Source organism: Choristoneura fumiferana, chromosome 17, assembly GCF_025370935.1.
Source record: "Choristoneura fumiferana chromosome 17, NRCan_CFum_1, whole genome shotgun sequence".
NCBI classification, from domain to species: domain Eukaryota; kingdom Metazoa; phylum Arthropoda; class Insecta; order Lepidoptera; family Tortricidae; genus Choristoneura; species Choristoneura fumiferana.
In genome coordinates, this window is record NC_133488.1 from 10,236,039 (window position 1) to 10,259,575 (window position 23,537).

The following is a 23,537-nucleotide window of genomic DNA, read 5'->3' on the forward strand; positions in this document are numbered from 1 at the left end:
AAAATTGACACAGAAAATAAACCCACATACAGCACCCGTGAGTTTCACTTGTCCCTCGTATCGCCTCCTTACAGTATATTCCTTAAACTGCGACTTATGATAATCGACGCAAGAAACGTAAATTCTTAAGCCGAGTTTAGACTTGCAAGAAAAATCGTGCAAGTTTCATTACATTGCGGCGCTCGATTGACCACTACAAACTGGTTGGCTTTACGGCCTCGCAATGTAATGCAACTTGCGCGATTTTTCTTGCAAGTCTAAACTCGGCTTTACGTCATAAAACGATATCGAAGAAAAATGATCACGTTGAGTATTTTGTCCATTGTGTTTCCCTTCCGTTGTGTTGGTATCGCCCCTTGTAGGAGATAACACTTTGTTTCCCGGATGCAACCGACAAGATGTTAAAATAAATAAAAGCACCGTACAGCACTCGATTTCCGACGGCTGCCGCTTCCGTTCTACTTGGCGAAAAGATTTCTCGCTTTATTTTTGATAAAACAAGATATCGTCCCCTTACAACCAGAATCGCTTATCTGCATGAAATGTAGTTTCGAGAAAAACGCATTTAAAGGTTTGCATGCTCTAAAAACCTATAAAAGCTAGTTATACTAAAAACGTCTCTGTGTTTCTATTTAGATAATTTATCCTTAATAGGATAGGGCTATGTTATTTACTCTATACTCGCGCCGAGTAGGTTAAAATAGGGCTTTTCTTCAAAAGGTACTGCAGATAAGCGATTTTGCCTGTAGACACGTTTTTTTTTATCTTCTAAACTAGCAAGTTTACGCAGATATATTGAATAAACTATCATTTTAAGTCCATAATTGAAGCATTTTTCGCCGAATACAGTGTTAAAATGCTTACATGTTTTATACAATTTAAGTTTTTAGTTAAGTCTCAGCGCAAATAAGAGGTATTGGCTGTAAACAAATCGGAATTTACCTCTTAAGCGCGCTTAAAAGTGCAAAATATTTCTAAGATGTTTTGACTCTAGGCTTTTTTTCTGTTTTTCTATCTTATATGCAATGTAACATTATTCTGTTTTGTTTTATCATTCAAAGACATATAACTTGTATTTTTCGAAAGAGTTCCATCAATCTATTTCAACAAATAGGTACCAAATAGCCCAAAAATATAAATAAATGAAAACTAGCGAGCTAAAGTCTTAAATATAGTAGTATATTTCTAGTATATGTGAGATATATTACGTTATTCCTTTAATATCATATGTGCTGCTTAATACATTTAATTATGGAACTTTTGATTACATGCATACAACAAAAAACATATTTTATTCAAACATTTTAATAAAAAGGCACTTAGCGTCTCAAGGCTCAAAGTAACCACTGAAACAGTCATGAAAAAAGAACCGTAATGGTAATAACCATCAGTCTTCTTCTTCATCAAAACGATAACGAGCATGGATATTCAGGTTTTGATGAACTAAATAGAAAAACATAGGTAACCAGATCCAGCAGACCGTCGAACTGAACCGCGAGTGTCATTTAGATACCTACTATTTACTACTTCGTATCGTAGGTACGTCGTATCATTGAATAGCTTATCACGGCATAAAACATTTACGTTGTCACACATTTTCATTGTTCTTGGCTTAATATTTGTATAGGTAATATTTTTATCAATTACGACATGTCGTCTGACTTTTTGAGTTTTGATACCAGGCCTGTAACTTTGCAAACCAACCGTCGAACAAGACAAGGCAACAGAAAATCGAATCCAAACTCTGTTGAACTTCTTTCAGTAGAGGAATTTAAACTACCTGCATTAAAAAGCTATACACTAATCCACTGCCAATAAGCGCAGCTAAAACAATAAAGATTTAATGACTTTTTACAAAAAAAATGTTATACCGGAGATTCACCATGGCTGGTTGCACTGGCCTGTGATGAAGACGTTATTGAGCGTGTGCCGGACGTAGTCACAGCTGAGACAAGCAGTGATGAAAAATAACCTTAATGGTAATAATCATCAGTCTTCTTCTTCATCACTGCTTGTCTTAGCTGTGGCTACTCAAACCAGCCATGGATAATTAATATTACCTAAGCCAAGAACAATGAAAATGTGTGACTACGTAAATGTTTTATGCCGTGATAAGCTTTTCATTGATACGACGTACCTACGATACCAAGTAGTAAATAAGTAGGTTATCTAAATGACAATCACGGTTCATTTTGACGGTCTGTTGGATCTGGTTATATGTTTTTCTATAGCCGCGTATCCATTAGAGCAGCCTCAGGCCGAGCACCGTGAGCCGAGCCATATTTTGTCGGTTTTTTGACCGTGCTCAAAGGAGCCTCAGTCTGAGCCGTGCCTTTGGCAGCGTCTCCACTTGCGCGGCCTCGGAGCGAGGCAGCCGCTCGGCCCGAGGCTGCCTCTAGTGGATACGCGGCTTATTTAGTTCATCGAAACCTGAATATCCATGCTCCTTATCGTCACCTGAAAGAAAAACACTGTTAAATTACGGCAAGTGAATCGCTGTTATACATAGATCTGTTCACTCACGAAGGCGCGCCCCTCCACAGCTAATTATTAATGTACACGAGAAAACCTCTTAAGTACTTACACATTGTCTTAGTCTTAGTGTGCGTGACTGACGGTACGCTTGCGACTGAAGCCACGAGGACAAGTTCGAGCTACGCACACATAGACTTGTCGTACGGATACGTTTAGGTACAATTACAATTATAGAATGTGGAGGGGCAGACTTCGTTAGTGAACATATCTATAATTACCTAAATAAGTTTTTAAAAATTACTTATTATGAATCGTGCTTTCAAGCGTGCACGAACCGACTAAGCTAGCCTACACAAAGTGCACACTACTTTACAATACAGCGCGAAACGTCTAAGCGATACTTAAGCGATTTTGGCTGTAGCGCTTCTTATGGTCGAAGCAAACATTGTTACAAGCAATATCGCCTATATTATATTTAGTTTGTTTTCGCTGTTGCAATAATTGAAATATAAAGTAATGCTCAACAGGCGAAACCTACTAACATTATTTTAGCACTTTTAGGCAGTACTCAAATTGCATTTTTATTGAAATCTTAACATTCCAAAATCGCTTGTTTGACATTAAAATATTTTTGCTGTTGTAAAATAAAAAAAAATGCTGTTTAACCAACGCGTAGTTGTTTTGGCTGTTGGTTTTCTTAAAAATCGGCTTTAAGTGAGCTTAAGAAAAACGTAACTCGGTATTGGAGTATCGTACAGTAAAACGGGTTTCAACAGCATGTAGATCTTGGAAAGTACATTCTAACGATATACTTAACTCAGTTTTGCCCAAAGTGACTTTAAGCGATTTTGGTCGTAGGGGACGATATAATGATGATACAAACGCAATGGGGGCTCTTGTTGACAAGAAAGTATAGTTTGTTTCGTCTGCAAAACTTCATTAAATTGATTACTGCCTGATTGGGAATTTAAAAAATCCCTTCTATACAAACACTTGTCATCACATTGGTTTTGGCCTTAGGTGACTCCAGGGGTGGCACTAATATCTCTCTCAAAGATGAGAAATGCAGTTCAGAACACCAACTTACGCAGCCAGTGTCTTGGTGTTAATGCTTGTAGCTGAAAATGTCGAAGACGTTTTTACTTTGTAGTTTTAGTTTAGCTTAGGTAGTTTGAAATGTATTTTATAATGTTTTTCTCAAAAATTTCCGTAAAAGTTGACATTATTCTTTACATATCAGAAGGTGAAGTGCATAGTTTATGGTCAGCGAAAAATTAAAAAGTTAAAAAGATTGCAGACGCGCTAGCTCGACAATAATTTATTATTGTCTAGTCACAATTTTTTTAAAACCAAAAAAGGCTTTGGAAATGTTTGTACAAGTCGTATACAGCCAAGTATAATGGCCGGTATCAGATATTTTGTTGGAACTCCGGACTTTTTTATTGGGTCTGAAACAGCTTGTTGTGTTTTCGATGGAAAATTACACCTGCAGTTTATTTTTAATGAAAAAAGGTGGGAAAGCATAAAAATGTTGGAATAAAATTAAGAGCGTTACCTGGCAACGTTGCATTTTTGTTAGTTTTCTCAATTATTCCATAAAAATTGAATGAAAATAAAAAAAAAATTGAAAAATTTGGTCTTTTAGAACTATTCTTAATATATTAATTAATGTGTCTACTGCAATAATTATTCGTGATAGACTTGTAGGGACATACTTTGTAGCCTTACGCAGAGGCAGCTCATATCCCAGTACGTTTGCACCGGAATATGAGTTGACTCAGCAGCTAGTACTGCGGGCTGCGGGGCCCGCTCTGTAACCAGTCACTCACGGAGCTTACTGGGGAACGAACATGCCCCGTGAGTGCCTCCAGTAGGTAAGCTCCGTAGCTTACCTACTGGAGGACGTACACGCCCCAGCCTTAAGTTAGTGATACTCGTGGTTATAATGTGCAAGTGCAAAATGTGTGAACTATATAATTATACAAATTACTTAGTGAGACGTATCTTTGATTTCACCTCCACGTTACCACACCACTCCCCAAAGACTTCTATTTTCTTTAAAAACCGTTAATAAACATTTGTTTGTTTTTTAAGAATATAAAAAGTCTATCACGAATAATTATTGCAGTAGACACATTAACTTTTATATTAAGAACAGTTCTAACCAACCACATTTTTAGTTTTCATTATATTTTTATGGAATAATCGAGAAAAACTAACAACAAAAATGCAACAGCTCAGCAGGTATAAACGCTCTTAAATGTCATATTTTTTTTTATTCTACTGAATGGCAAGCGAGCAAGTGGGTCTCTTGATTGAAAGAGATCACAAAAAGAGATCACCACCGCCCATAGACACCTACAACACCATTATACATATAATATGTCATAATATATTTTGAGAAAAAGTTTATTCTATTTCAGAATTATTCACCATTTTTGAGAAAAGCTTTATGTTTATAAATCTCGGCTGGAATAACAATTGCTGGCTTCGTATTAGTTAAATGGACTCACAAGCTCGTCTGTTTAATACTCATACTCAGCCAGCAATTGCCTACTTCCGGGCCACGACAATAATCTACTATTATTGTGACGTATATTCGGTCCACTTTTATTGCTTTAATAAGCTCTATAATGTATTATGTCGCAGGGAAATGATAAAAACAGGTATATGTTCAAGTCCCGGGAGATGATAAAAAAACATCGCGTTGTATCATTTCCCTTGCGGAATTCAGTAGTTTGATCAAGTCTCCGAGCTGTTTTAGGGGAATGATAGAATTATGGCATTGGCCGATGGATTTTATCATTTCTCTTAGCGATTTGATCAAATCCCTGAGCTGTTTGAGGGAAAAGTTAAAACGAGTTATTTAAGTCAACTAGATTAGAACATTTTACTAAACACGACTAGTGATTTGATCAAATTCCTAAACACATTTAGGGATTTGACCAAATACCTCAGGGATATGATCAAGTCCCGGGAGATGATAAAAAAACATCGCGTTGTATCATTTCCCTTGCGGAAATCAGTGATTTGATCAAGTCTCCGAGCCGTTTTAGAGTAATGATAGAATTATGGAATGGCCGATGGATTTCATCATTTCTCTTAGCGATTTGATCAAATCCCTGAGCTGAGAAATGATGAAATCCGTCGGCCATTAATTCTATCATTCCCCTATGACGGCTCGGAGACTTGATCAAATCACTGAATTCCGCAAGGGAAATGATACAACGCGATGCTTTTTTATCATCTTCGGGAGCTTGATCATATCCCTGAGGAATTGGATCAAATCTCTGTTTTTATCATTTCCCATATATTGCATTCAAGTGCGGAATTACATTGAAATTTACCACGATCTTTACGGTGATGGAAAACATCGTGAGGAAACCTGCACAAACCTGCAAAGCAATTCAATGGTGTGTATGAAGTTCCCAATCCGCAATGGGCCCGCGTGGGAACTACTGCCCAAGCTCTCTCATGCTAAGAGGAGGCCTGTGCCCAGCAGTGGGACGTATATAGGCTGGGATGATGTATATTCCAGACAGTGTAATTAACCGCGAATTATTAAAAACTATTATTTTTTACACTTTATAAACAGGTACCAGTAAGATGTTGGCGGCAACTTTTTCTGCGTCACTTGCACGGGATTTACAGTACTAAAAATTAGAAGACATTTTGTAAAATCGCTTCAGTATTTACAGACAAATTACAAATTAGTATTTTGCTTTACTATATTACTTTAAAATTGTCATTTTGTCCGAAGATCTTAATGAATGTGATAAACGGTGTACTCAAATGAAGTGGTAATTTCTTGTAGTAGCTAAAGCAGAACTTTATAACTTTGGCGTCGTTGCCAAGAAAGCAAACACGGTCGGCTACTTAAGCCCCCATCGGGGCCAAATTACAAGTGATGAACCAACATTGAACTTTGACAGAGTCCGAAAGACACAATTAACTTAGAACCGGAAGCACGCAGAGTTTAAATAAGGTGAAAGGGGAATGTTACTTTCTGATATTTTACGATTCAAAAATCAAATGGATGTAACAAAGCGCAGTGCTACGTACCTAATGGATAGTCCCTATACACCTCGGAAGTATGTACTTTAGAACAAAAAAAGAATTTTGAAATTCCGCCTACAATTGGCGGGAGTTATCGCGTAACAAACACACACAAAAAAAACATACAGACGAACTGAGAACCTCCTCCTTTTTTGAAGTCGGTTGAAAATATATAATATTTGTATTTCTCAAAATGTTGTAAATATATTGCTTGACATAGGCCTCTCCTGTTGCGTGCCACTGGATACCTATAACTAACTATTAGCTAGAACTAATGGAGCTCTACCTTCAGCTCTTTTCTTTATTCTGCCTGCCTGCAATTAACTAACAGCGAACTATATATCTACTACATTATATTTGGCAATTTGGCGAATCAAAAAGAAAAAGAATTAAGGATAGATCGCAATTTATACATTCTTTGACAGTTAAAGTGGACGTGTGAACAATACGACATGTTTGCACGAAGACTGATTTGATCTCGTTCCGAGGCTGCCATTGGTGGGCTAAGTTGTATGTGTAATGCACTTGTGTGTTCCTACATCAAAGCGGGTACTGTAATAGTCTTGGAATGTAAAGGACTGAGCTTAGAAGACAGTAGGGCTTGTCGTATATTGAATAATAAATAACAGCGATCTGTAATTACTGACGACTTTCCATGTAAAAGGTATACGAATAAAAAGGTAGTACCTGATTCGTACCTTTTCTGTCGTTTGTCGATAAAATAATTTAAACTATGTGTATAACTTCAGGTAGATTAAAAAAAATAGTTATGCCATTACTTACAAAAAAAATTGATGAAATTTTTGATTATTTCGTTGTCACCGTAACTCTACATAAGAATCAAATATCATATTATTATGTCAACCGAACCATTGAAAGTAGGGAGAAATCGTTTTTCAAGAATTGATTATTGTTAATTCGTTTCAAGTGTAAGGAAAAACATCACGGATGTTAAAATATCATCAACAAAACAAACACTATAGTCTACGGAGTGACTAGAAAGAGCAGAAAAAATCCAAACACAGTAAGTACTACGAGTACTTTTGTTGTTGCAAAATTATAAGCACTGTACTTAAAATCTGACAGCCACTAAAAACAAGCTCTAATTAAATTTCTACTATACTTTTTATTGCCTAACTTGTGTTTGTCTATAGTATAGCATAAATTCCAACAGAAGTTTACCCAACAAGGGCGTCCATTGCGCTTGCCGAGTCTGTGGTGAACCAAGTGACGGCTCGGTGGCAGTCTGCCGCTAAGCCACCAATTATTCACTCTTAACGCAGCATGTTTACTTAGAGAGCCTAACGTGCGTGTTATAAGTGCATGCAGTATACTCCCAAAAATCTTCAACATTTAAGTAGATTATACACACAAACAACACGCCTGTATTCCCAAATGGGGTAGGCAGAGCACACGAAACGTTACCGCTTCGGAGCCACTTTTAGCAATTTTAGGTTTTAAGTTTGACAAAAACGGTACAATAGTGACAGGTTGCTAGCCTGTCGCCTACGGTATACCTTAACCTATATCCTCAGTCGCCTCTTACAACATCCGCGGAAGAAATGGAGAGGTGTAATTCTAACCAGACACCACACGGTAATAATTAACTTACAAGTAAGTTTAAATGACATTATAAATATGTTTAAAAAAAATAATATATAATGTAGCTAGTTGAGTCTCTTGCCGAATTCTTCTTTACAAAGGTTTTCCGGTGGTATACAGGTCGATTCACAAGAGCTGTCGCAAATGGGCTGAATGAGTGAATGAAAGTATCTGTCTTTGTATTACCTATTTACACTTCACTTTATTACACTTCACGCAAATGTGAAAATGTCAAGCATCTGTCATTTTCCTACAAAAATGTCTAAGTAACATATCTTTCGTTCAATCCATTCGTGCCAGCTCTTGAGAATCGACCGGTAGATTTTATTGACATTTAAAGTGCTTGTTGTATTTCGACTTTGAATAAACGCTTATTTACTTTTTAACTGACTTCAAAAAAGGAGGAGGTCCTATGTTCCTATGCTTGTATTTTTCTTTATGTATCTTCACCGATTACTCAGTCAATTGTGGAGCAATTTTCAAAATTATTTTTTTGTTCTAAAGAGTACTCTTCTAAAGTGGTCCCATTGTCACCAAGTCAAGATCTGATGATAGGATCCTAGGGAAATTGAGGGAAAACCTCAAATTTTAAAGGCACACGTATGGCATTGGCATTGGCATTCAGAAAGTATCATTTGGTAAACGGGACCTGATGAAGAAGACCGTAGATGACCAATGGAACACGTCAAAGCTAAGTAATACTCGCTCGTATTTAAACGATCATGATTAATATACCTAGATAAGCGACTAAGCAGAAGCTTTAAGTTAATGATTCTTTCAAACTGATGTGATGCTAAAGCTGGAAGGTAGGCAACGGAACTCTGTTATAAAAGAAACGTAACTAAGCCGTGTTTTACGTAACTGAGACATACCTACTTTGGCTACGAATCACAAAAAAGTGAGAAACAAAGAAAATTTTAACATAAAAGTAAAACCGACTCCAAAAAAATAACAAAAAATGGAACCGACTACAAAACCCTTGAAAATATGTTTCTAAGGTATTTACCTAATCATTTAACAAAGTCAAATCACAAGAACCTGTTGTCATCTTCATAATAGATAAACAGCGTGTATTTTTGATACTACCTCAAACTTTAAGGGTAGTTAGTGAAGGCCCTAATAATAACAATTTATCATGTTTTTGTAAAAAAAAATACTTATTATTTTCCTTACAAAATTAATTAGCACGCAATGTATCACTAAGTAATACTGCTTTGTTTTTATTCAAAACGTCGCACTTGTTGACGTGACAGCTGTCACAGAAAGTTTCTCTCTCGTATCAAATTATTGTACGCATTACATTGCTGCTCGAAAATATTTCAAAAATTAATTACGCTCTGATAGTTAATTTTAAATTAACAATTTGTTTTGATATCGGTTCACAGCACTTAAATCTTCGTACACACACAACACACATCTCACAACACACATCATCTTCGCATACATGCGCCAACATAAGCCCTATGTATGTACATATGTATGTATGTGCGCATGTATCTGTTAAGCTATCATAGCCCCTCGCGAGGGCTGCAACAATCTGCATATATCTAAATAAGACTAATTTTAGTTTAAAGTATTTAGGGTCGATCATTTGGTGCAAATTGTGCACATCTTAATATTTTTTTTATTCTGGTCTCTCTTATCAAGAGCGGTCATAAATAATCAATTGCTGCAAAAGAAGGAAAAACGTATTACGGTTGAAACCCGCCCATAGCCCACTTAGACAAGGTTAGAATTTTTCCATTTTTAATACGCGAAATGGAACCTTGGAGTAAAATTTAGAGAGTACAAATTCGCTTCGCAAAAAAACAAATGGAACCTTGTAATCGACATCAAAGCCTCAGCTAGGCTAGACCGTCCGCTCACGCACGAAATCAAAAAGATTTGTGGTATGATCAAAGACATATCGTGTACAAACGAATCCCGTAAGTATATGCATGCATATATTTTCTAGTTTATAAAATTAAATTGTAGACGTCATTGTTGAAATGGGAATATAGACTAAATGATGATCTTTACTTGACCTAGTTGACATTTCATCTCATAACTTGACTAGATCACCAGATGATCGTAAATTGGATAAGTACTTAAGTTCTCAGATACAAACAGTGCCGACCTATGTATCATGCAATTGCCTTTAACAGGACAAAAATTTCAGCTTTATATTAAACTAGCTGTTGTCCAGGACCACTTCAGGACTCTATCCGTGAAAGTCCTCTTATTTTTAGGAAAAACTATCCTATGTCCTACTTATTACGATCTCAAACTAATATCATATTTCACCCTGATCGGTTGAATACCTATTTTAACAAACAAACAAACAAGTAAACATAATCACATTTGCATTTATAATATCACTTAAAATATTACTAAATACTGTCAAAATAAAGAAAATTACGGTTCTTGCTTCTTCTTTTTTTAATTGAAACTAGATGTCGAATAGTCAACAAGGCATTATGAGATCAATAGCCGAGATTAGATAGAAGATATATTTACCGATATTTGTTCCTGTCGAGCGAGACAGATAGCGAGGGGTGACAGAGAGATATCATCCAGTCTTGTTAAATTATATTATCAATTACTTTGGTTCAGCGATCTGGTCTTCCGGGCTCGTTATCTTTCGTACTGCTGTCTCAAACTAATTGAACTACCACGTGTAATAAATACCTATTTCTGATATGAATATTATGCTTATATTACCTTTGTAATAATCCATAATATACTATACTATACAGGGTGGCCCATTTATATCGGTCAGTATGGGAAAGTCTGAAACTATACGACATACGAAAATTTCTTCTTAGGAACCATGACATCGATTTTAATAGCAAGAAAAACTGCATTCATGCATTTAAAAAAAAACCTGTACTCAGCTCGGGAATCGAACCCGGTTGTTTTGAAAAAAAAACAAAAACTATTTCTATTTAGATATCGATTGTGTACGTCTTAAGAAATAAACGTGTCCATGAAACATTGTCTAAAATGAATAAAATGCATTGTTTTCACATACTTTAATTTATTTTAGTAGGTGTTCGAAGTTTTTTTTTTTTCAAAACAACCGGGTTCGATTCCCGAGCTGAGTACAGGTTTTTTTTTAATACATGAATGCAGTTTTTCTTGTTATTAAAATCGATGTCATGGTTCCTAAGAAGAAATTTTCGTATGTCGTATAGTTTCAGACTTTCCCATACTGACCGATATAAATGGCCCCCCTGTATACTTACTAAATACTATGTAATAATATTATAAATGCGAAAGTGTGTGTGTTTGGTCTTTCACGTCGAAACGGAGCGGCGGATCGACGTCATTTTTGGCTTAGAGATAGTTTATGGACCCGAGAGTGACATAGGCTACTTTTTATCCCGAAAAAATACACAGTTCCCGAGGGAACAGCGCGCGATAACCGAATTCCACGCGGGCAAAGCCGCGGGCAAAAGCTAGTAATCTATAATCTAATTCTGTTCTGTAACATGTCCATAGGTACAGGTCTTATAACTTTTGTACTTACTCAAACAAAATCGACAAATACTCTTGCTTTCTTTAAAAATTACTTGACATCAAAAATTTCGAAGGTCACTAGGCTCCACATTGTTTACTATGATAAATAATCTTGCGTGTTTACTATAGCTTAATGTGTAATATTGTAAGTAATATGAAAAAAGGTTTTCAGTACTTATATATTTACTAGATAATATTTTTTAGGGTTTTATTTTTGCCTAAATTGCACTAGCAGTATTAAAATAATAAAAAAACATCAATCTAATTTTGTAACTATATGATCTAGATTATTGTTCCGTAAATTTAACCACAATCTACCTAGTTCAAAGGTCTGTGTAATTAAACGGGATTTGGACTGGCCCAATTAAACTATCAAACATGCATTAATTGGTCACTGAGCATGTATTGTGACCAATTAACTGGACACTTGTTTATCAAATATGCATGAATCAGCATAATTCTGCGGCGAACATCTAAACTGATATAAATCGTACAATTAATTAGTTTCACAATAAGCGGTAATTATTTCAATGCTAAGTGGATTCTATATGAATTTTTGCGAACGATATCTTATCGGGTTAAAGTTTAATAAAAACAGTGTTCTAAACAATATAGTTGTGTCTTATTATATTCTCAAAGTTGCATTTGTGCGTGGTTTTAGCAGAAAGAAATATGAATCCACAAAAACTACACTTTAATAGTATTTTATGCAACAGTTGTATAACAGGGTTCAAAAAAGGTGAGTGGCGTGAGTTACGATGTGAGCTTTAGCGAACATCGTAAGAAAAAGACGCCACGAGCTTTTTTTGACTTGCTTATACAACGTTGCATACAATACTTTTTCTTCGACTGGATACTTATAAATTACAATACAAAATTAGAGAAATAGTAAACTTTAAACGTTTTCATACTTTAGTAAAAAGTATGGCAAACGCAAAGAGAAGGTAAACAACAATAAACAAGTGACAAATATGAAAATGACAAAATTTGTCTAAGTTAAATTTTGTTTTTGATTCACGTTTACTTGCCTGTGACGATGTTAAAAATGCGCGTTACTTATATTGGCAGCGTTGGCAGGCTATGGATTCTGTTCGGAAAGTTTTTATTCTGTATAAAAACCATATAAAATATGTAACTGGCTGCACCTAAGCCTGTCCGAACGTACGAATTAAGAAAAAAAAAGTAAGTGGTTGCAGTTTGCAGTATCGTTTTAGCAACATTACGATACAGTGCTGTTATGTGGAATAGACAATATAGACTTTTCCAGAATCTTTTTATGTATGCTGTTATATTACTGTTCGTGATTAAGTAAATCACAGATTACAGTATAGGAGTAGAAAAAATAATTTTCACTGTATTTGGAAAAATAAATTGATCGTAACATTTTTTTTAACTGTCCGTACAATTTTGACACATTAGCCCATAGATCAAAAACTTAAATTAAAAATGTATAAAACCCCCGACATAAGAAAACGCCAGCAAAACTAATAAATAAACGCCTGAAAAAAAGCCGGCAAAAAACGCCGCCAAAAACACAACTAAAAAGTAAAAAATAATTATGCACTACCTAGCTGTTGGCCGCGACATCATCTGCGAAGAATTCGTTTATCCCTATCCCGCGGGGACTATGCTGATTTCCCGCAAAATTAGCCTAAGTTTATTTTAGTATAAGTACCTAGTAATATTTTTTTTATCTAAGCGTCGTCGGAGTCGGGGGACCGCTAAGGTTAACAGGGAACTAAAGTACATTTGTTGTATTTTTTAAAATATTATCCTTAGCGGTCCCCCAACACCGACGACGCTTAGATAAAAAAATATTACTTGGTACTTATGTATATATCCACCCGCACCACAGAGCTACGGTACCACAGACAGGCACACATAGCGGTCAAACCTATAACACCCCTCTTTTTGCGTCAGGGGTTAAAAACATCAAATAACAAGAAAAATATATAAGTTCTCACAATAGACGTTAACTAAATCCTTGTCACATCAGCCGACCTGAATAGCATCAACGCCATGTCTGAAGCCGGCTAAAAAAAATTAAGGACACAAAAAACTCAATTGAATATTAATAATAATCTAAAATTAAAAAAAGTTGCACGGCCACGCTGCGTTGCTTTTTGAATGGCTAAAAAATACGATAGTCTGATCGCCCTTGTTAACTTACTTTTTTAACGATGGTGCCTGGGAAAATAAGCTTCACTCTAAAATTCCACGCGTTTTCCCAGAGATAAGATCAAGCTAGATATTCTATTGTTCGTTCCCGAAAACCCCTGCGTACCAAATTTCATGCGTACCAATCCTTGGAGTCGTTTCTGATATTCCCGAAATAAACATGTACGTAAACAAGAATTGCTCGGTTAAACATTTATATGTATATAAGAATCAAAATATATGCAAACGATTGTTGCATTTGACAGAAAAGTTGGGTGTCAAAGTCTCCCTCCTCATCACAACTTTACACCCGCTGTCAAGCGTAGATGCATATCCGCCCACTTTTATAACAATGTCCCATCTTAGTATCAATACTGTAGTAAAAGACACGTCAGTTAGTTTAACACTGTTTATTTCATAAGTGGGTATACCTTATATTTAATACATACCCTCATTATGCATATACTACATCTTATCCCTTTCATAAAAACAATAAAAAGATAAACAATGATTATTGTACACTTACAAGTAAGCTTAGGTACCTACTCTGAGATAGTAACAACTATGGACTTAACCTAGGTATATAGGTAATATATTTAGGTATTCATTCATAATAAGGTATACTGATTTCAATTTACAAACTATAACATACCTACTGAGACTTATTAATAACATGTTTATATATGTTTATTATTGCTGATTTATATATTGTTTTCACATCACAGACTTATTACTACTTTTAACTACTAAATTGAAACGAAATTATTTATAAACAGAATCACCACTTTATATTTATCCTGGATTACATTTATTTGCCTAGTATATTAGGTCATACAAATATTAACGAATCTTATGAGTTAAATAGTTGTTAAAATTACGTTAATTTTTTCGTTGGTTTTCTTAGCCTTAGAGCGAGTTAAGGGAGCAGAAATTATGGGCTGAGAACTAATTTTGTTGTTAGCCAGTACTGCTTCGGTACAACCGTTACTGGGTTGTCCCGAGTGCTGAGTACTCGGTCCCGGTTGTGTGTCCGCCGGCGGCGCCTGCGCCGCGCCCGCGCCCGCGGGCTCGCGCGCCACTAGGTGGCGGCGATTATCGGCGTTTGTTATCAACTGTCTCATATAACAGCTCCTGCTTTACAGGTAATTTTGTATTTAACCTTCTACCCATTAAAATTTGAGCCGGCGAGTCGACGCCGTGTCTCGGGGTCGTTCTATAGTTAAGGAGGCTTAAATGAAAGTCATCTCCCGAATCCTGACACTTTTTGATAAGATTTTTGACTGTCTGGACCGTTCGTTCACTCTTCCCGTTGCTTTGGGCATAGCGAGGTGAGGACGTCACGTGAACGATCTGCCAGTCCACTATGAACTTTCTAAACTCGCTCGAACTGTAAGCCGGCCCGTTGTCCGTCACTAACTCATTAGGAATGCCGTGGCGTGCAAATTGATCCTTCATAAAACTTACGACGGAGTTACTACTAATATTTTTGAGTTGACCTACCTCAACATAATTCGAAAAATAATCTACCAACACTATGTAATATTTCTTTCGATATTCAAAGATATCTGAAGCGAGCTTTCGCCAGGGCAGGTCGGGCACCTTGTGCTGCGCCAGCGGCTCCCGGCGCGCGCGCGTCGCTCCACCGCAGCTGCCATGCCGGGCCAGAACATTACCTCGCGCGCGCGTCGCTTGCATCGATCTATTCCTAAGTGCCCTTCGTGTATTTTCTCTAGCATAGCGCCACGTATGCTCTGAGGAATATACACGCGACTATCCTTGAATATCAAGCCGTCTATAAATTGCAACGTTTCACGGTACGGCCAAAGAACCCGAACGCATTCACTTACTTCCCATCTGTTTTTTGGCCACCCGTTACGAATGTAATGTATTATTATTTTGCTCTCTTTGTCTCTCGCGATATGTAGTTTGATTAAATCTAATTTTTTGTCACTAACCTGAACGTTGTCAATTAGAAAACAAGTCTGTAGCTCGACTTCATCACTGACCCGATTATGCATCTTCTCCGCTAGGGGCGCACGAGACAACGTGTCCGCTATATACATATACTTACCGGGCGTGTATTCCACGCGTATATCGAACCCTTGCACGCGCATCATCATGCGCTGCAGCCGTGCCGGCACAGAAGACAGTGGCTTATTAAATAGCGGCTCGAGAGGCTTGTGGTCAGTCTGGACTGTTACGTCACTTCGTCCGTAAATGTACTGCTTAAATCTCTCGACTGCGAAAACTATGGCCAGCATCTCCTTTTCGATTTGAGCGTACCGTGTTTGCGTGTCGGTGAGGGTGAGCGACGCAAACTCCACTGGGCGGCCGCCCTGCAGCAGCACGGCGCCCAGCGCCGCCGCGCTCGCGTCCACCGACAGCAGCACGGGCAGCGCCGTGGAGTACAGAGCCAGCACCGGGGCCGATGCTATCTTTCTCTTCAACTCATCAACCGCAGCCGAATGCTGTTGATCCCACACCCATTGAGTTTCTTTTTTTAATAAACCCCTAAGGACGGCTACTGAATCTGAATAATTTTGTATAAATTTTGCCAAATAATTCACCATCCCTAGGAATCTTTCCAAAGCTTTTCGGTCTGATGGGTAGGGCATTTCCATAATAGCTCGTACCTTAGACTCGTCCGGTCTCATCCCATTTTCGTCAAATTTGTGCCCCAAATAAACAATTTCGCGTACGCCAAATTTACATTTTTCCTTGTTGTATTTTATACCGATTTCTTTCGACCTATCGAGAAGAAGTTTTAACCTAGCATCATGTTCTTCTTTTGTGCTACCCCAGACGATGACGTCATCAATAAAACTGTCTACGCCTTCTAAATCCTCTAAGTGCTGCCTTAGTTTAGCATGGAATACTTCAGGCGCGCAGTTTATCCCATATGGCAAGCGTAAAAATTGGTAACGGCCGAACGGTGTCCCAAAAGTGCAGAGGTCTGCACTCGCGTCATCCATCTGCACCATCCAGAAGCCCGCGCGCGCGTCCAGCACGCTGAAGCAGCGCGCGCCTCGCAGCCGCGCCGCCAGCTCCGACACGGTGGGCAGGCTGTAGTGTGCGCGGCGCACGGCTCGGTTCAATGCCCTCGGATCTAAACAAACCCTAATGTCGCCGTTTTTCTTAGCCACTAATACAATCGCGTTCACCCAATCTGTTGGATGGGCTACTTTTCTGATAACACCAATTTCTACCATACGCTGTAACTCCGCTTGCAGCTTATCACGTAGACCGAGCGGTATTTTTCGCGTCGGACACACAACCGGTTGTACGTTGGGATCGACCACTATTTTATATTTACCCGGTAATTTACCTAAGCCCTCAAAAAGATCGGCATACATATCGATCTGGATCGAACCTACTCGATTAACTATGCCTACAGTTACGCCACCTTCCAGGCCTAGTACGTTTTGACAATTCAAATCTGATACAACAAACATGAGCTCGAATTCTTTATTTCGATATGATAATAATAAATTACATTTACCTACAATAGGTATACTGTTTCCTGTGAATGAATAAACACGTTTATTGAACGGTTGTAAATCACTAAGACTAAGCCCCAAGTTTAGGTATTCCAGTTTCGATATAGCATTCAGCATCGATCCTGTATCTATTTTTAATAATAATCGCTTATCGTTTAATTTCATTATTTCAAACCATTCCTTTGGCGGCTTACTCTTAGTATCCTGTTGAATAATATTTACATAGAACATACCGTTCTCGCTCGAGTCACAATCCGAATCTTCTACAGCTAAATCACACACCTGATCTCGTAATATCTTCTTTTGCGTACACACCCGTGCAAAATGTCCCGTTTTATCACACACATAACACAACACGCCGTAAGCCGGGCATCGTTGCCCACCAGCACAGCCCGCGTTGCCACAGGCGGCACACAGCTGGCGCGAAAGCCCCGGCCGCGCCGCTCTGCCCGGCGCCCTCGCGCTGCGGCGCCCCGCGCGCCGGCCGCTCCCGCGGCCGCGCCAGCCGGCAGCGCCCGCGCCTCCGCCGCGGCCCCATACGGCATCGACCCGCATCTCACCCGGACTTCCATCAATGCGACAACTTTCTTCCTGTGAAATTTCCGCGGCTTGGCAAATTTCTATAGCTTTTGCCAACGTTAGTCCGTCTTTACGAAGCAAGCGATCTCTCACTGTATTGTTTGCAACTCCGCAAACAATCCTATCACGAATTAAACTATCCTGCAGGGTGCCAAACTCACAATTCTGACTCAACAGCCGCAACGATGTCACCCATTGGTCTATATTTTCACCTTCTTCTTGGTTTCTAATAAAAAACTTGTAACGGTAAACCGTGACATTTGGTTTAGTACCAAAGTGATCATCAAATTTTTTAAGTACACTATCGACATCTTCGTTTTCCTTCTCCGTAAACGTGAGCGTAGAATAGACTTCGTACCCTGCGGGACCAATGAGGTTAACTAACAAGCTGGCCTGGACGTCTCCAGACTCTTTGCTTACTCCGGACGCTTTAAGGAACACCTCGAATTGTTTCCGCCATTTGCGCCAAGACTCGGCCCGCGCGACCGGTCCGCCTTCCAACAACAGCTCGGCCGGAGGACGTGCGTGTTCCATTGAAACTTATTAATATCGATAATAAGTACTACGTACGACACTATAATACGCGAAGTACACTATTTTTTAAACGATATACTAGTGTTTTATAATTAATTCGCGAGCACCGCTGTCACCATGTAGTAAAAGACACGTCAGTTAGTTTAACACTGTTTATTTCATAAGTGGGTATACCTTATATTTAATACATACCCTCATTATGCATATACTACAAATACCTCTCGAACCATTTCAGGAACGGAAAGCATTACAAAAATAATAACTCCGACCCCTAAATGCTTTAGACATTCCCCTGACATTGTCCGTGTTCAAAAACACGCCTAAACTCTCAAGCTATGTAAGCAACGTAAAGTATCTTTGCTCTGCAGAAAGGTGCCACAGCGTCAGGATTCTATTAAGAGGAGCTCAAGTTGTTTGTCTGCCGGGCTTTGTTTATGTTACCTTCTTACTGTGAGCCGTTATTCCGCCAGGACTTGAATGAGAATGACATACCTAAAGCTATCATTTTTTTTGGATCGTGATTGGTCGTGTTTTAGTTGCAACTATAGGTACTGACAAAATATTCAAAGAAAAAAAAACACTTGTTTACGGATACTCATTCATTTCATATTGTTCTGCAATCATAATCACGATCGTGCTGAAATTGTGTCACTTGACTGATACTTAATTTAAGTGACATTCCATTTATGTTATACATATCTATTATGATTCTCTCTTATCTCGTCATGAGAGGAGGCCTGTGCACAGCAGTGGGACGTAAATAGGCTGGGATGATGATGATGATGAAGGATCATGAAACTACATTAGGGTGATAAATGGCTCTTTAACAACTGACGTGCAATTTGAAGATGCAAAACACGTAAATCTTATCAGACAATCAGTTTTCCCAATCAAAATAAGCAACACTTATTACTGATAAGTTATCAGTAGATATTGTAACGTTTTAATATCAAACACGATCTGTAGGCATATTGTTACTATGCAAGTCTTTATCTCGGGGATCTAACTGCCAACAATATTGACTGAGGCTTGATGCGCGTTAACAGCTGATACTTACACATGAGGCGAATAAAAAAAGAGGGCTTCGGAGACGCGCATCTCAGAAATCAAAACGTTCTAATGTCAAATGAACACACTAGAAGTCCGATAGCAGTATTTATAAGTCATAGGAAAATGGCCAAACCAAACCAGAGATTTGAAAAAATCTCTAAGGGATATGATCAAATTGACATGGCAAAATTATATAAAGGTTCCATTGGCTACGGAATCGTAAAAAGGCAACTTATTCACCAGATTAATTCAATGAAATGATAATGATAAAAAAAAAAACACAGCAGTAAGTTGACTGTTGAACAGAGTACCTAACTAGTCGGACCATTCCAAGCTTATAATCGTGAGAACCGTTTAATTTAGTAATTTAGGAGATTTTAAGCAATATCATTATATTATATTAAATCCCTATGAGATAGGAAACTAGCCTGTTCCTTTTATTCTTCCATCGGAGCAATGCCACGGGATGCAAATAGTATAACAAAAATCACCATCACCAGCAGTACCAGAGATAGTGAGTTAGTTTTGTTTACATTTGTCGAGTAACTATGCGGGAAAGCACACAATAGCGGCTGTCATTGTTTTTGCCTATTACCAAGACGACAGCGGAGGTGTTGCCTGCGCGGGGGCGATATTTAAAAATAAATTTAGATGGCAAGTTCACGCACACGCAGTCTCAAGTCGTAACGTGTGTGTGTGTGTCGTGTGATCGTTTGAGTCGCGTGTTAGTTGTTTTTATATTTTAATACATGTTCGATAATTATTTGAATTACTTTATTGACTGTGCCTATGATATTGAATTAAAGCCCGGCTTCTTAGTACCGGTATTGGATGGTTTTGTGAGGTCAAAAAGGTAATGAACTTGTCATAATATTACCCGGAGTATTTGAGTTGTTTATATATACCCTGTATGTGTAGCTTTTGTGGATGAACACAAAAGCTACACCATCTAATTGGTCTTATTTCTAAGAAAACAAATGTTACACTTGAACCGTATTAAAAATTAGATATCTTACAATAAGAAATGGTCATAATTCATTTGCAGTAATCGAGTACCTTTTATTTATTTTTTTACTTGATTTTTATTTGCAGTTAATTCTCTTCACAATGAAGGTTCACTACTTTGGAATAACAATCTTAGTATTTAAATTAATGATTTGTGAATCGGCTAAAATCTTATACATTATGCCATTCACGGCAAAATCTCACTACATTGGTATGAAGAATTTGGCTGTAGAACTAGCAAGTAGAGGCCATGATGTTTACGCCATAACTCCGTTTAGAGAGGCCGAACACCCGCAGAAATATACCCAACTTATGGTGTCAAATATATCCCTGTGGGAAAAATTATGTAAGTAAATTTATTTGCTGATTTATTCTAAATTTTAAATTGTGAGACATGCACATATAAAATGTGTAATCTACCATGTTATTATATAAAAGTTACTTTATTTGCACCACGATGTTTTCAACATTCGCACTTTTATTCCGAATTTGTCTTATGTATGTTGTTTTATTTCAATTAACTATTAAATGGTTGTCCTATTACTAGTTTATTTATATTACACACAGTATTATTTCTATCGGTATAGTAAGTTTCTCTATTTTTGCCACTTTCCATACTGAAGAGGTCACGGTAATCGGGACGATGGCCGCTACAATATGACAAAGACGTTGAGATAATTTAAACAGTTTTTATGAGTAAATTTTTATTTAGCTAAGAACAGTTTAAACACTATAATACTTTGACATATTTTTCGCATATAAGATGAAGTTATTTTTAAGTAAAATATTAGTGTTGCTTTTTAAATGTTTTCGTCTTTTTCAGTTGACGTTACACCACGGGTATTTGAGATGATGGACTATTCCTTTGAGTCGTATCAAATGATATTGTACAGATCAGGTTTCATGGTCAATGAACTGGTGTTCGATTCTCCTGACGTCCAAATGTTCCTGAAACAAAATCATAAAATTGATCTGGTTGTAACAGAGATATTTTTCAATGAAGGCCTGTACATGTTTGCTCACAAGTACCAAGCACCCCTTGTTTTAGTAACCACGGTTGGGAACTCGTTTAAAGGCAATTACTACATGAGAAACCCTCTTCAGCTGTCGACTTTGTTTCATGAATACGGAAGGTCCACGGAACCGTTAAGTTTCTTAGGCAGATTGTACAACTTCTACATCTGTTCTTATGATCTGCTGATGCTCAAGTTTTGGTATTTCCCTCGCCAACAAGAATCCGCGCTGCATTATTTCAAAGATCTACCTCAGCCGGTTCCTAGTTTAGAAGAGATTCAATCAAACGCGGCGCTTGTACTACTCAATTCACATTATAGTCTTGATAATCCTAGTGCATACTTACCGAATATTATTGAAGTTGGTGGCTTGCATATCAAAGAATCAAATGAGACTCTGCCAAAGGTTAGTGAACATGAAAGAATGTAATTTTAAAACTGAATGATAAGATGAAACTTCTTCAGTAATAATCAATTTTTTGCAAATATAATCAATGCTATATTATTTTTCCAGGATTTGCAGAACATATTAGACAATGCTAAAGATGGTGTAGTCTTTTTGAGCTTTGGATCTAATGTGCAAACAAGAGAACTCGACAAAGATAAGTTGGATGCATTCTTGAAAGTTTTTGGTGAATTAAAGCAAACAGTTTTAATGAAATGGGAGGACAGTCCTATGCAAAACTTGCCGAAAAATGTAATATTAAGAAAGTGGTTCCAACAAAAAGCTGTTTTAGGTGAGTGTATTTATTTTCCTACCTTTTATAAAAAGAAATCTGTTTTTTTAGATGTTTTATTACCTTAACTTATCAACCTACAATTTCTACGCTGCAAATTTAACGTTCAAGTAATATCATCTTTATTTTTTAACTTATCCTTTCAGGTCATCCCAATGTAAAATTGTTCATTGGCCACGGAGGACTATTAGGACTACAGGAGACGATATCAGCAGGAGTACCAATACTAGGAGTTCCAGTTTTTGGTGATCAGTTCCTTAACATAATCGGCACTGTCCAAAACGGTCATGGAGAAATCCTATACTACAAAGAAATCAACGAACATGTTTTAAGGGACAAAATTAACAAAATGCTGACTGACCGAAGATATATCGAAACTGCTAGAAAAGTAGCCATGAGATTCAAAGATAGACCAATGAAAGCAATGGATACAGCTGTGTGGTGGACAGAGTTTGTGTTAAGACATAAAGGAGCAGATTTTATGAAACTACCAAAAATGAGCTATATTGCGTATCAAAATTTCGATGTTTATTTGGTTGTGATAAGTGTTCTAGGGGGAGTAGTTTTTGTAATATTCAAATTAATTAAGTTAGTAAGGAAAGCTTTTAGCGGTAAAAAGACACAAAAGAAACAGAAAAGTAGCTAATGTACGCCCTATTATACTTGTTCGTAAAAAATGTTTACATATAAGGTTTTACACTTATTCGGTCGAAGACAAACTGTCAGGTTAAAGTAAATAAAATTAAATCAAAATAATGTATGTTTACTGATGTTTCTATTTCAAAAGGTTATAACATTTCGTGTAATGATATTTTTTTAAAGAGTTTTATGCATCGAAACTATCGAAAGTAGTTAAAATTATATGTATATGTATATTCATGAAGAATTTGTATATATTTTTACAAAAAGTGGTTCCAGGTTAGTGTATTAGATCGCGTGTAGAGTTTTAATGTAACCGGCTTAACACGATTGCTGGAATCAATGAAGTTTAAGTGAGATATATGGTTTTAAGTAAGTATGCCTGTTATTGGATTGGGACGCGGGCGACGCGGCTCAAAAGAACCGGTGTGCCGGCGGCAGGTTTAACGAAACCGAAAAGATAATGACCTTGTCGTAATGTTATGCAATAGAAGTTGTTAATTTGTTTATACGTTTTAATTGGCATTACGTAAAATAACTTGTTTAGGTGGTGACCTGTTGTTTCGCCGAGTTTAATAACGCAGATTTTCGTTTCGCAACCAACTATTGGCAGATTTTTCTTTTCGCCGAGCAACGTTTGGTATGATTTCATTACGAATATTATTCTCGCCGAGTAGTCGGTAAGAAGAATAGCG

General features: G+C 37.4%; 2 protein-coding genes across 2 annotated transcripts; one reads left to right on the forward strand and one right to left on the reverse strand.

Annotated features, from left to right (window-relative positions):
• Window positions 1–13,623: 13,623 nt before the first annotated feature.
• LOC141437174 (uncharacterized) lies at window positions 13,624–18,610 on the reverse strand. The gene is made up of 5 exons (XM_074100436.1): window positions 17,669–18,610; window positions 15,860–16,954; window positions 15,388–15,580; window positions 14,777–14,919; window positions 13,624–13,664 (listed from the first exon to the last, which is right to left on the reverse strand). Exons 1-5 carry the CDS (start codon window positions 18,396–18,398, stop codon window positions 13,624–13,626), a joined length of 2,202 nt encoding a protein of 733 aa, XP_073956537.1. The 5' UTR covers window positions 18,399–18,610.
• A 1,470-nt stretch (window positions 18,611–20,080) lies between these two features.
• LOC141436798 (UDP-glycosyltransferase UGT5-like) lies at window positions 20,081–22,969 on the forward strand. Its single transcript, XM_074099852.1, has 5 exons — window positions 20,081–20,301; window positions 20,541–20,799; window positions 21,277–21,872; window positions 21,981–22,203; window positions 22,350–22,969. Exons 2-5 carry the CDS (start codon window positions 20,556–20,558, stop codon window positions 22,847–22,849), a joined length of 1,563 nt encoding a protein of 520 aa, XP_073955953.1. The 5' UTR covers window positions 20,081–20,301; window positions 20,541–20,555; the 3' UTR covers window positions 22,850–22,969.
• Window positions 22,970–23,537: the final 568 nt, after the last annotated feature.